General features: G+C 48.9%; 1 protein-coding gene across 1 annotated transcript in view; it reads right to left on the bottom strand.

Annotated features, from left to right (window-relative positions):
- The window catches only part of LOC112229071 (peripheral-type benzodiazepine receptor-associated protein 1), a 257,664-nt gene that overhangs the window by 42,268 nt on the left and 200,746 nt on the right, over positions 1 to 14,650 (bottom strand). Inside the window, 7 exon segments of the mRNA XM_042309192.1 lie at positions 1,128 to 1,466; positions 2,450 to 3,442; positions 6,445 to 6,596; positions 6,855 to 6,926; positions 6,929 to 7,744; positions 7,989 to 8,098; positions 8,340 to 8,446. Of these exon segments, the coding sequence (XP_042165126.1) occupies positions 1,128 to 1,466; positions 2,450 to 3,442; positions 6,445 to 6,596; positions 6,855 to 6,926; positions 6,929 to 7,744; positions 7,989 to 8,098; positions 8,340 to 8,446 (2,589 nt within the window).

The raw sequence follows: 14,650 nt of genomic DNA, 5'->3' as shown, positions 1-14,650 counted from the left end.
TCCCTCCATACCCTACCTACCTACAGTACCTACCCTACCTACCTGCCTACCTGCCTGCCTACCTACCTGCCCACCCACGTGCCTGCCTACCTGCCCACCTGCAATGCCTACCTGCAGTACCTACCTACAGTACCCACCCTACAGTACCTACCTACCTACCTCCCTACCTACAGTACCCACCCTGCCTGCCCACCTACCCTACGTACCTACCCACAGTACCCACCCACAGTGCCTACAGCCCCCACCCACCTACAGTACCTACCTGCCTACCTACCTGCCTACCTAGTACCCACCTGCCTACGTACAGCCTACCCACATACCCACAGTACCCACCTACCTACGTCCCTCCATACCTAGTACCCCTGCCTACAGTACCTACCCCTACCTACAGTACCCACCTGCAGTACCCACAGTACCTACCTAGTACCCCACCTACGTGCCTACCTACCCACAGTGCCCACCTGCCTGCCTGCCCACCTAGTACCTGCCTGCCCACCCACCCACCCCAGCACCCACCGACAGTACCTGCAGTGCCTGCCTGCCTACCTGCAGTACCTACCTACCTACCTACAGACCTGCCTACCTACCTACCCACCCACCCACCCACCTACCTACAGTACCTGCCTGCCTGCCCTGCCTGCCCACCTGCGTACCTACCCCCTACATGCCCACCTGCCTGTGCCTGCCTACCCACCTGCCTGCCTACGTACCCTACCTACCCCTACAGTACCTACCTACATACCCACAGTACCCACCTGCCCACCCACAGTGCCTGCCTGCCTGCCTGCCCCTGCCTGCCTGCCCACCTGCCCACCCACAGTACCTACCTGCCCTGCCTGCCTGCCTGCCCTGCCCACCCTACCCTGCCTACCTACCCACAGTACCCACCTACCCCACAGTACCTACAGTACCCACCCACAGTACCACCTACCTACAGTACCCCCACCCACCTACCTACCTACAGTACCTACCGTACCCCTACCTACCTACAGTACCTACCTACCTACAGTACCTACCCACCTACCTACAGTACCTACCCACCTACCTACAGTACCTACCTACCTACCTACCTACCTACCTACCTACCTACCTACCTACCTAACTAACTAATTAATTAACTAACCAACCTGCTGCCTGTTGAAGCCTGTGTCCTGGTCCTGACTGAGGAACTCCTCCATGGACACCAAGCGTGTGGTCGGCCTCTCCATGGAGTAGTCTGGTTCTGACTCCAGGGGAGAGGGGGCTCTGGGGGGCCGGAGAGGCTGTGTGTCCAGGGGGTTGATGAGGTCCCCAGCGGGTGGCACAAGGGCCTTGGGCGGGGTGGGGTAGGGCTCAGGGGTTGAAAGGTTGACACGGGAGTCGTCCTCCACAGGGAGAAAGTCTGTGATGGACATGACAGGACGGAGAACTCTGGGGCGGTCTGCTCTGCTCTGCTCCGTGGCCACTGCTGGGCCTAGATGTGGGCTCTGGTTGGAGGACAAGGATATACAGTATTACATACGCTTAGTCAACATAGTTACAGTAATGTAGACTAGATAACGACAGGTGAGTTCTAGAGGTTCTAGATGAGTGTTCTAGAGTAGGTGAGTTCTAGATGAACATTCTAGAGCAGGTAAGTTCTAGATGAGTGTTCTCAAGCAAGTGAGTTCTAGATTAATGTTCTAGAGCAAGTAAGTTCTAGAGTTCTAGATGAGAGTTATAGAGTAGGTGAGTTCTAGAGTTGTAAATAAGAGTTATGGAGCATGTAAGTTTTAGAGTTCTAGATGAGCATTCTAGAGCAGGTGAGACCTAGAGTTCTAGATGAGTGTTCTAGAGCAGGTGAGTTCGATATGAGAGTTCTAGAGCAGGGGAGTTCTAGATGACACTTCTAGAGCAGGTGAGTTTTAGAGTTCTAGATGAGAGTTCTAGAGCAGGTGAGTTAGAGAATTTTAGAGCAGGTGAGTTTTAGAGTTTTAGATGAGAGTTCTAGAGCAGGTGAGACCTAGAGTTCTAGATGAGCATTCTAGAGGAGGTTAGTTCTAGATGCGTGTTCTAGAGCAGGTGAGTTCAATGTGAGAGTTCTAGAGCAGGGGAGTTCTAGATGACACTTCTAGAGCAGATGAGTTTTAGAGTTCTAGATGAGAGTTCTAGAGCAGGTGAGTTCGATATGAGAGTTCTAGAGCAGGTGAGTTTTAGAGTTCTAGATGAGAGTTCTAGAGCAGGTGAGACCTAGAGTTCTAGATGAGCATTCTAGAGGAGGTTAGTTCTAGATGTGTGTTCTAGAGCAGGTGAGTTCGATATGAGAGTTCTAGAGCAGGGGAGTTCTAGATGACACTTCTAGAGCAGATGAGTTTTAGAGTTCTAGATGAGAGTTCTAGAGCAGGTGAGTTTTAGAGTTCTATATGACAGTTCTAGATGAGAGTTCTTAATACGAATTCTAGAGCAGGTGTTTAAGCAGTGTTGTACATACCGTTGTGTTGATGTGAGAAGCTGATGGTAGCATGGCCTGATAGGCTGACGGTACTGATGGTAACTTGGCCTGATAGTTTAGTGCTACTGGAGATGACATAGCCTCAAGCACTGCCAAGGCAGCCCAAGGGGGGACAGGAGATTTTGCTAAGGGGTTAGCCCAGACCTCCGCGTACGAGGCAGGGTGTGGGGAGCAGGCCTCTGTGTGGAGGGCCCCGTTAGGGCCCATGGCGTGGGCGACGTCTAGTGGCGGCGAGGCAGTGGCGTAGGGCAGCGTGGACACTTTGGCAGCTGAGTTCCCGTAAGATGGGGATTGGGGCTGGACGGGTGGTGACGAAGACAGGTAGGGGGGCGACTGGTGGACAGGAGTTGACTGATGCACTGGGGGTGACTGGTAGGAGGGCGACTGGTGGACAGGAGTTGACTGATGCACTGGGGGTGACTGGTAGGGGGCAACTGGTGGATAGGAGTTGACTGATGCACTGGGGGTGACTGGTAGGGGGCGACTGGTGGACAGGAGTTGACTGATGCACTGGGGGTGACTGGTAGGGGGACGACTGGTGGACAGGAGTTGACTGATGCACTGGGGGTGACTGGTAGGGGGCGACTGGTGGACAGGAGTTGACTGATGCATTGGGGGTGACTGGTAGGGGGGCGACTGGTGAACAGGAGTTGACTGATGCACTGGGGGTGACTGGTAGGGTGGCGACTGGTAGATAGGGGTTGACTGACAAATGGAGGGTGACTGGTAGGGTGGCGACTGGTGGACAGGGGTTGACTGACGAATAGGGGTTGACGAGGAGCAGGAGGCGGCCGAAGCCTGGCCGGTCATGATGTTGGACAACTTGGCGGGCACGTTGACTGGAATAGAGTCGATGGACTCCCCATGTGCAGACATGGTGCGCACAGTGAGCTCGTGGGCTGCCATCAGGGACTGGATCTGAGACGGGCCCATCAGGGCACTGCCCGCCGTTGGGGATGACACCTCCAACACCTAGGGTATTGCAGGAGGGGAGAGAGGGGTCAACAGCACAGACACACACTATCCTCACACCTCAGACAAACAATAGAAAAGTCAGCAGCGTGGGACAAGACATCACTACAGTCAAAGCTGAATCACCGACAAATACTGTGGAACACAAACACACACCACTGTCTTGAGAAAGAGAGCAATACAGAACCTCTCCTAAAACACTGGCCTGACAGACACAATCAATGGGCCTTTAGAGCCCAGAACCTCTCCTAAAACACTGGCCTGACAGACACACTCAATGGGCCTTTAGAGCCCAGAACCTCTCCTAAAACACTGGCCTGACAGACTCACTCAATGGGCCTTTCGAGTCCAGAACCTCTCCTAAAACACTGGCCTGACAGATACACTCAATGGGCCTTTCGAGTGCAGAACCTCTCCTAAAACACTGGCCTGACAGACACACTCAATGGGCCTTTCGAGTCCAGAACCTCTCCTAAAACACTGGCCTGATAGACACACTCAACGGGCCTTTAGAGACCAGAACCTCTCCTAAAATACTGGTCTGACAGACACACTCAATTCAAACTAATTTCAGAACTATTTCCCTCCCATCATAATTTCGTCGTCTTTTAGTTCATTAGAACGTGCGTTGAAGATGTCGTTCCCATAGCAACGATTAAAACATTCCCTAACCAGAAACCGTGGATTGATGGCAGCATTCGTGTGAAACTGAAGGCACGAACCACTGCTTTTAATCAGGGCAAGGTGTCTGGTGACATGACTGAATACAAACAGTGCAGCTATTCCCTCCGCAAGGCTATCAAACAAGCTAAGCGCCAGTACAGACACAAAGTAGAATCTCAATTCAACGGCTCAGACACAAGAGGCATGTGGCAGGGTCTACAGTCAATCACGGACTACAGGAAGAAACCCAGCCCAGTCACGGACCAGGATGTCTTGCTCCCAGGCAGACTAAATAACTTTTTGCCCGCTTTGAGGACAATACAGTGCCACTGACACGGCCTGCAACGAAAACATGCGGTCTCTCCTTCACTGCAGCCAAAGTGAGTAAGACATTTAAACGTGTTAACCCTCGCAAGGCTGCAGGCCCAGACGGCATCCCCAGCCGCGCCCTCAGAGCATGCGCAGACCAGCTGGCCGGTGTGTTTACGGACATATTCAATCAATCCCTATACCAGTCTGCTGTTCCCACATGCTTCAAGAGGGCCACCATTGTTCCTGTTCCCAAGAAAGCTAAGGTAACTGAGCTAAACGACTACCGCCCCGTAGCACTCACATCCGTCATCATGAAGTGCTTTGAGAGACTAGTCAAGGACCATATCACCTCCACCCTACCTGACACCCTTGACCCACTCCAATTTGCTTACCGCCCAAATAGGTCCACAGACGATGCAATCTCAACCACACTGCACACTGCCTAACCCATCTGGACAAGAGGAATACCTATGTGAGAATGCTGTTCATCGACTACAGCTCGGCATTCAACACCATAGTACCCTCCAAGCTCGTCATCAAGCTCGAGACCCTGGGTCTCGACCCCGCCCTGTGCAACTGGGTACTGGACTTCCTGACGGGCCGCCCCAGGTGGTGAGGGTAGGCAACAACATCTCCTCCCCGCTGATCCTCAACACTGGGGCCCCACAAGGGTGCGTTCTGAGCCCTCTCCTGTACTCCCTGTTCACCCACGACTGCGTGGCCATGCACGCCTCCAACTCAATCATCAAGTTTGCGGACGACACAACAGTGGTAGGCTTGATTACCAATAACGACGAGACGGCCTACAGGGAGGAGGTGAGGGCCCTCGGAGTGTGGTGTCAGGAAAATAACCTCACACTCAACGTCAACAAAACTAAGGAGATGATTGTGGACTTCAGGAAACAGCAGAGGGAACACCCCCATCCACATCGATGGAACAGTAGTGGAGAGGGTAGCAAGTTTTAAGTTCCTCGGCATACACATCACAGACAAACTGAATTGGTCCACTCACACAGACAGCATCGTGAGGAAGGCGCAGCAGCGCCTCTTCAACCTCAGGAGGCTGAAGAAATTCGGCTTGTCACCAAAAGCACTCACAAACTTCTACAGATGCACAATCGAGAGCATCCTGGCGGGCTGTATCACCGCCTGGTATGGCAACTGCACCGCCCTCAACCGTAAGGCTCTCCAGAGGGTAGTGAGGTCTGCACAACGCATCACCGGGGCAAACTACCTGCCCTCCAGGACACCTACACCACCCGATGCTACAGGAAGGCCATAAAGATCATCAAGGACATCAACCACCCGAGCCACTGCCTGTTCACCCCGCTGTCATCCAGAAGGCGAGGTCAGTACAGGTGCATCAAAGCTGGGACCGAGAGACTGAAAAACAGCTTCTATCTCAAGGCCATCAGACTGTTAAACAGCCACCACTAACATTGAGTGGCTACTGCCAACACACTGTCAATGACACTGACTCTACTCCAGCCACTTTAATCATGGGAATTGATGGGAAATGATGTAAATATATCACTAGCCACTTTAAACAATGCTACCTTATATAATGTTACTTACCCTACATTATTCATCTCATATGCATACGTAGATACTGTACTCTATATCATCGACTGCATCCTTATGTAATACATGTATCACTAGCCACTTTAACTACGCCACTTGGTTTACATACTCATCTCATATGTATATACTGTACTCGATATCATCTACTGTATCTTGCCTATGCTGCTCTGTACCATCACTCATTCATATATCCTTATGTACATATTCTTTATCCCCTTACACTGTGTATGAGACAGTTTTTTTGGAATTGTTAGTTAGATTACTTGTTCGTTATTACTGCATTGTCGGAACTAGAAGCACAAGCATTTCGCTACACTCGCATTAACATCTGCTAACCATGTGTATGTGACAAATAAAATTTGATTTGATTTGATTTGATTTTACATCCAAAACCTAAAACACTCTGCTCTGTGTCCAGTGAAGAAACACAATACTATAGTTCTCGCCTTTCTCTTGTCAGCGTAGATTGTGTATCCGGTGACGCGGACCCCGTTGGAGGTCCCAGCAGCATCGATGGTGACAGGCAGCCAGCTGATGAGGGCGATTCCCGGGGACGGCCCCTGCTCCAGCTGCACGCCCAGAGGAGCGTCTGGGGGGCCTGGGAGACGAGGGATTAAACATCAAACCACGAGCAAATCTCAGCTCATAAACAGCCCCCTGACTACATTCCTCTTCTCTAATCAGGGACTGTTTTAAAGACCGAGGACACCAGTTGAGTGGAATCTCTGGCAAATCACTGACATGAATCAAATTAGCTTTCATGTAGAAACATAAAACCAGCAGTTCCTCAGCCCTCCTTACTTGGACTTGAGTATCTCTGATCTTCAGTATCTCTCACCCATCTCGCAACACGTACCTGCGGCCAACGTGGTGAAGGTGGTGGTGGCGGTCTTGTGTTCCCGTCTCTCCTGGGGAATCTCCCAGGGGTTTGGTGCGGCTGAGCCTCCACCTTGACCGTGTACTGAAGGCTGGGCGTGAGGTTACCGAGGCACAGTGAGTAGCTGCCAGCCTTCACCAGTTCCATCTCCTCCTCGTTCAAGGACACAACATGCACATAGTTACTGTTGCTCGGCAGCCAGGCCAGGCTGGCCGAGGTGGCGGTTACCCGGTCGACTCTGAGCTGAGTGGGCGCCACACACACGTCCCTGCCCACCAGTAATGAGCAACGGAGCTGGTCTGAGTTGCCGCGCTCCGTCAGGCTCTGCACAGACACCCGGTAGGCCTTGAGGGTGACGTCTAGTCTCTCTAGGACAGCTTTAGTCTGGGAGCCGAAGGGCACGTTGAGCTTCAGCTCCTGGTCCACGTATACATTGTAGCTCCACACGTTGCCCCAGCCCGCCGGCACCAGCGGTCCGTCCCAGCTGATAATGATGCTCTTGGCCAGCTGCTTGATGAGGGTGAGCTTGCGCGGGTAAGGCACAGTGCCCACCCCCACCTCTAGGTCCAGATCCAGGCCGTTGGTGAGGGGGGCTGGGAGGGATGGATCCGAGGGGAACTGCTCCCCTGAGGGGACGGAGAGAGAATTCAGGACGGAGGCTGCTGGCGTAGGGTCTGTCCTCTCAGAGGTACCTGGGCCCCCAAGGCAGAGGTGGTGCTGGTGACTGGCGCTGTGCAGGCTGCTGTCCAGCAGGGAGTTGTGGGATATATCCGTGCCCTCTGGAACGTGGGCGCTTATCATGTCGTCGTCTGAGACACGTTCCACAAAGTTGGAGGGGACCAGCCCTCTTCGCCCGTCCATCAGCTCTCCTGAAGAGGGACAGAGAGAGAGGGGACTTCCGTTTGGTGTTTTGTTTCAGATACTAAAAACTTTGACAGTGTTAAAAAAAACTTTTAGTGTTAACATGTCAAATTGTAACTTTCAGTGTTAACACGTCAATGTTAAATTGTAACTAAGTGTTAACATAAAAAAAATCTAAATATCAGTGTTAACATTTCAGTGTACATTTTTATACTTTCAGTGTTAAAACGTAAGGTTTTGGAGAAGTCCCACCTTCATAGAATCCGTCGTCATCCATACCGCCATAAACATAGATGTACTCCCCAGCGGTGAGAGGCAGCTCCACCTCTGGGTTATCATTGGGACCATCATAAGGGTTATAGCTGGAGAAAAATAAAGCCGTATTATCAACGCTAAAGTATTAGAAACACAACTCATCTCATTGTTATTGTTAACTGTTGTATACCGAGATTCTCTGTGAAAAAGAAGAAGAAGAAACATTCTTTAATTATTTCTACTAATTAACGCCACTAAATCTAGCATCTAAACAATAACTAGGAGAAATCAACAACAGAGTGAAGTCATACGGCTGATTTGGCCGACGCTGTGTCTGCCAGTCCTTACCTGTATCTGGCAATGAACACCTGTAGCTGGGAGGCTCCCCTGAGAGCTGTGTAAGGCGCTGGGGATACATCGATGTCCAGCTCCTCCACTTCACTGGCCGTGTCAACCTGACAACATGACAGTCAACAATGAGGCTCTGGAAACATGTTGTACTCTGTGCTGGTTGGTGGGTAAGAGCTTGACGCCGGCAATTTAAATTCCTGCAGGGTTTTATCCAGGAAAATATGACATATTCATGAAGAAAGAAAATGTATAGCACTCACTGGAATGTAAAGTGTCTTTGGATAAAAGCGCAAGCTAAATGTAAATAAATAAATATACTTCGTATTGGAACTTTGATCTGTCATCAGAGGTCAAAACCTTCCCACCCCCTGGCTGGATCAATGCCTCCTGAATAGCAGAAGGCCACAAGCATGATTATTATTGTTTTTCTGTCATCGACTTACTCCCTCTACATCAGAGATTCTGCAAAAAGATTTATGTATAACGTGGGGCAGCTGGGTACAGTTCACAGTGGATTGGGACTAACAAGCTGCTTAAACAGTACCTTCTCTCAAAATACTCCCAGCATCAGCTTAATGATGACCGCCTATGTTTTCCTCTGGCTAATACTGCAGGCCGACACAAACACACAAACACCCTATTCCCTACAGGATACAGTGCACTACTTCGCTATATAGTGCAAAACGTGTTGACCAGGGCAGATACGGTTCCAATAGACACACTGATATAAAAACACACTGATATAAATGTTGAGTGTGTTTGTTCGTCGTCTGGTCGTATGACTAGTTATAGGGTATGAATGATACACTACATGTAAACAATGAGAACACAGACATCGTATTTGTAGCTCCCCGCCTGGGAAAAAACCTTTTCAGGATAATCACACACAACTACTACAACCTTTTATAATCCAAAACAGAATCCACAGCACTGGGATTATATCACTAAATATGAGATTTAGAGAGCCAGCTGTTGTTGGTAGTGTCTGGCTGGATGGATGGATGGATGGATGAGAGGGAGGATAGACACTCACTACAGAGACAGGATGAGAGGGACGATAGACACTCACTACAGAGACAGGATGAGAGGGACGATAGACACTCACTACAGAGACTAGATGAGAGGGAGGATAGACACTCACTACAGAGACTGGATGAGAGGGAGGATAGACACTCACTACAGAGAGACAGGATGAGAGGGAGGATAGACACTCACTACAGAGAGACTGGATGAGAGGGAGGATAGACACTCACTACAGAGAGACTGGATGAGAGGGAGGATAGACACGACAGAGAGACTCAGACCCAAAACTAGCTGCCTAGAACACAAAGTTGGACACTGCATGAGGGAGAGCCTGCTGCTTCAAAACTCCAACCCAAAAGGGTATTATCTTTCCCAATGCAAGTGCTGCATGTCTTTGGTCAATGTCCTACACCACAATGCCATGTGAGAGAGACAGAGAAAAAATGTATGCACAAAGCTGGAAACTTGAATTAGAGAAGACCGAGACCAGCCAACCTCAACAAGGTCCTATTCTGTTATCTCCAACACTGATAGAAGACAGACCCCCCTCAACAAGGTCCTATTCTGTTATCTCCAACACTGATAGAAGACACTCCCCAACCAGGTCTTATTCTGTTATCTCTAACACTGATAGAAGACAGACCCCCAACCTCAACAAGGTCCTATTCTGTTATCTCTAACACTGATAGAAGAAAGACCCCCAACCAGGCCTTATTCTGTTATCTCCAACACTGATAGAAGACAGACCCCCAACCTCAACAAGGTCCTATTCTGTTATCTCCAACACTGATCGAAGACACTCCCCAGCCAGGTCTTATTATGTTATCTCTAACACTGATTGAAGACAGACCCCCAACCTCAACAAGGTCCTATTCTGTTATCTCTAACACTGATAGAAGACAGACCCCCAACCAGGTCTTATTCTGTTATCTCCAACACTGATAGAAGACAGACCCCCCTCAACAAGGTCCAATTCTGTTATCTCCAACACTGATAGAAGACAGACCCCCCTCAACAAGGTCCAATTCTGTTATCTCCAACACTGATAGAAGACAGACCCCCCTCAACAAGGTCCAATTCTGTTATCTCCAACACTGATAGAAGACACCCCCCCTCAACAAGGTCCAATTCTGTTATCTCCAACACAGCAATGTGCTGTATTTACCAGTGTGTATTTAATCCCTAGCCAGTGTGCTAGTACAGTCAGTTTTTTTTATCTATGAAGTCTGACATGCAAATCCACAGGACTAATAATGCCATTTATTGAAGACAACCCATGATCTGGACGACTTGAGGAATATTTGAGTCCAATTAATTGAAAATAGCTTAGCAGTTATTCTCATGACAAAAAAAACATTTGTGCGAGTGTCGCAAATTATAGTACATGCTAATATTTTTGCTACTGTACCAGAGTTAAATTAAAACTAAAATGCTGAGTCAGTCTGAAATGTCCACAGTTATGCCCTTAGTAAGACTACTCCACCACCACACATGATTTAAAGTTAAACGGGAAACTGTCCATATGAAATAAATTGTGATTCTCCCTAGTGAATAGTGATTCTCCCTGGTGAGGAGTGATTCTCCCTAGTGAGTAGTGATTCTCCCTAGTGAGCAGTGATTCTCCCTAGTGAGTAGTGATTCTCCCTAGTGAGTAGTGATTCTCCCTAGTGAGTAGTGATTCTCCCTAGTGAGTAGTGATTCTCCCTAGTGAGTAGTGATTCTCTCTAGTGATTAGTGATTCTCCATAGTGAGTAGTGATTTGCTCTAGTGAGTAGTGATTCTACCTAGTGAGCAGTGATTCTCCCAAGTGAATAGTGATTCTCCCTAGTGAGTAGTGATTCTCCCTAGTGAGTAGTGATTCTCCCTGGTGAGTAGTGATTCTCCCTAGTGAGTAGTGATTATCCCTAGTGAGTAGTGATTCTCCCCAGTGAGTAGTGATGCTCCCTAGTGAATAGTGATTCTCCCTAGTGAGTAGTGATTCTCCCTGGTGAGTAGTGATTCTCCCTAGTGAGCAGTGATTCTCCCTAGTGAGCAGTGATTCTCCCTAGTGAGTAGTGATTCTCTCTAGTGAGTAGTGATTCTCACTAGTGAATAGTGATTCTCCCCAGTGAGTAGTGATGCTCCCTAGTGAATAGTGATTCTCCCTAGTGAGTAGTGATTCTCCCTGGTGAGTAGTGATTCTCCCTAGTGAGCAGTGATTCTCCCTAGTGAGCAGTGATTCTACCCAGTGAGTAGTGATTCTCCCTAGTGAGCAGTGATTCTCCCTAGTGAGTAGTGATTCTCCCCAGTGAGCAGTGAATCTCCCTAGTGGGCAGTGATTCTCCCTAGTGAGTAGTGATTCTCCCCAGTGAGCAGTGATCCCTAGTGGGCAGTGATTCTCCCTAGTGAGCAGTGATTCTCCCTAGTGAGTAGTGATTCTCCCTAGTGGGCAGTGATTCTCCCTAGTGGGCAGTGATTCTCCTTAGTGACCAGTGATTCTCCCTAGTGAGCAGTGATTCTCCCTAGTGAGTAGTGATTCTCCCTAGTGAGCAGTGATTCTCCCTAGTGAGCAGTGATTCTACCTAGTGAGTAGTGATTCTCCCTAGTGAGCAGTGATTCTCCCTAGTGAGTAGTGATTCTCCCTAGTGAGCAGTGATTCTACCTAGAGAGTAGTGATTCTCTCTAGTGAGTAGTGATTCTCCCTCGTGAGTAGTGATTCTCCTAGTGAGTAGTGATTCTCCCTAGTGAGTAGTGATTCTCCCTAGTGAGCAGTGATTCTCCCTAGTGAGCAGTGATTCTCCCCAGTGAGTAGTGATTCTCCCTAGTGAGTAGTGATTCTCCTAGTGAGTAGTGATTGTCCCCAGTGAGTAGTGATTCTCCCTAGTGAGTAGTGATTCTCCCTAGTGAGCAGTGATTCTCCCTAGTGAGCAGTGATTCTCCCTAGTGAGCAGTGATTCTCCCTAGTGAGCAGTGATTCTCCCCAGTGAGCAGTGATTCTCCCTAGTGAGTAGTGATTCTCCCTAGTGAGCAGTGATTCTCCCTAGTGAGCAGTGATTCTCCCTAGTGAGTAGTGATTCTCCCTAGAGAGTAGTGATTCTCTCTAGTGAGTAGTGATTCTCCCTAGTGAGTAGTGATTCTCCTCAGTGAGTAGTGATTCTCCCTAGTGAGCAGTGATTCTCCCTAGTGAGTAGTGATTCTCACTAGTGAATAGTGATTCTCCCCAGTGAGTAGTGATGCTCCCTAGTGAATAGTGATTCTCCCTAGTGAGTAGTGATTCTCCCTGGTGAGTAGTGATTCTCCCTAGTGAGCAGTGATTCTCCTTAGTGAGCACTGATTCTCCCTAGTGAGCAGTGATTCTCCCAGTGAGTAGTGATTCTCCCTAGTGAGCAGTGATTCTCCCTAGTGAGCAGTGATTCTCCCTAGTGAGTAGTGATTCTCCCTAGTGAGTAGTGATTCTCCCCAGTGAGTAGTGATTCTCCCTAGTGAATAGTGATTCTCCCTAGTGATTAGTGATTCTCCCTGGTGAGTAGTGATTCTCCCTAGTGAGCAGTGATTCTCCCTAGTGAGTAGTGATTCTCCCTAGTGAGTAGTGATTAAACCTAGTGCGTAGTGATTCTCCCCTGTGAGTAATGATTCTCTCTAGTGATTCTCCCTAGTGAGTAGTGATTCTCCCTAGTGAGTAGTGATTCTCCCCAGTGAGTAGTGATTCTCCCTAGTGAATAGTCATTCTCCCTAGTGATTAGTGATTCTCCCTGGTGAGTAGTGATTCTCCCTAGTGAGTAGTGATTCTCCCTAGTGAGCAGTGATTCTCCCTAGTGAGCAGTGATTCTACCCAGTGAGTAGTGATTCTCCCTAGTGAGCAGTGATTCTACCTAGAGATTAGTGATTCTCTCGAGTGAGTAGTGATTCTCCCTCGTGAGTAGTGATTCTCCCCAGTGAGTAGTGATTCTACCTAGTGGGCAGTGATTCTCCCTAGTGGGCAGTGATTCTCCCTAGTGAGCAGTGATTCTCCCTAGTGAGTAGTGATTCTCCCTAGTGAGTAGTGTTTCTCCCTAGTGAGTAGTGATTCTCCCTAGTGAGTAGTGATTCTCCCCAGTGAGTAGTGATTCTCCCTAGTGAATAGTCATTCTCCCTAGTGATTAGTGATTCTCCCTGGTGAGTAGTGATTCTCCCTAGTGATTAGTGATTCTCCCTGGTGAGTAGTGATTCTCCCTAGTGAGTAGTGATTCTCCCTAGTGAGCAGTGATTCTCCCTAGTGAGCAGTGATTCTACCCAGTGAGCAGTGATTCTACCCAGTGAGTAGTGATTCTCCCTAGTGAGCAGTGATTCTACCTAGAGATTAGTGATTCTCTCGAGTGAGTAGTGATTCTCCCTCGTGAGTAGTGATTCTCCCCAGTGAGTAGTGATTCTACCTAGTGGGCAGTGATTCTCCCTAGTGGGCAGTGATTCTCCCTGGTGAGTAGTGATTCTCCCTAGTGAGCAGTGATTCTCCCTAGTGAGTAGTGATTCTCCCTAGTGAGTAGTGATTAAACCTAGTGCGTAGTGATTCTCCCCTGTGAGTAATGATTCTCTCTAGTGATTCTCCCTAGTGAGCAGTGATTCTCCCTAGTGGGCAGTGATTCTCCCTAGTGAGCAGTGATTCTCCCTAGTGAGTAGTGATTCTCCCTAGTGAGTGTGATTCTCCCCAGTGAGTAGTGATTCTCCCTAGTGAGCAGTGATTCTCCCTAGTGAGTAGTGATTCTCCCTAGTGAGCAGTGATTCTCACTAGTGAGCAGTGATTCTCCCTGTGAGTAATGATTCTCTCTAGTGATTCTCCCTAGTGAGCAGTGATTCTCCCTAGTGGGCAGTGATTCTCCCTAGTGAGCAGTGATTCTCCCTAGTGAGTAGTGATTCTCCCTAGTGAGTAGTGATTCTCCCTGGTGAGTAGTGATTCTCCCTAGTGAGCAGTGATTCTCCCTAGTGAGTAGTGATTCTCCCTAGTGAGCAGTGATTCTCCCTAGTGAGCAGTGATTCTACCCAGTGAGTAGTGAATCTACCTAGAGAGTAGTGATTCTCTCTAGTGAGTAGTGATTCTCCCTCGTGAGTAGTGATTCTCCCTAGTGAGTAGTGATTCTCCCTAGTGAGTAGTGATTCTCCCTAGTGAGCAGTGATTCTCCCTAGTGAGCAGTGATTCTCCCCAGTGAGTAGTGATTCTCCCTAGTGAGTAGTGATTCTCCCTAGTGAGTAGTGATTCTCCCCAGTGAGTAGTGATTCTCCCTAGTGAGTAGTGATTCTCCCTAGTGAGTAGTGATTCTCCCTAGTGAGTA

This window comes from Oncorhynchus tshawytscha, linkage group LG30 (genome assembly GCF_018296145.1).
Source record: "Oncorhynchus tshawytscha isolate Ot180627B linkage group LG30, Otsh_v2.0, whole genome shotgun sequence".
NCBI classification, from domain to species: Eukaryota; Metazoa; Chordata; class Actinopteri; order Salmoniformes; family Salmonidae; genus Oncorhynchus; species Oncorhynchus tshawytscha.
Note: the sequence above shows the minus strand (reverse complement) of the source record. Positions and strands in the feature narration are given on the sequence as shown.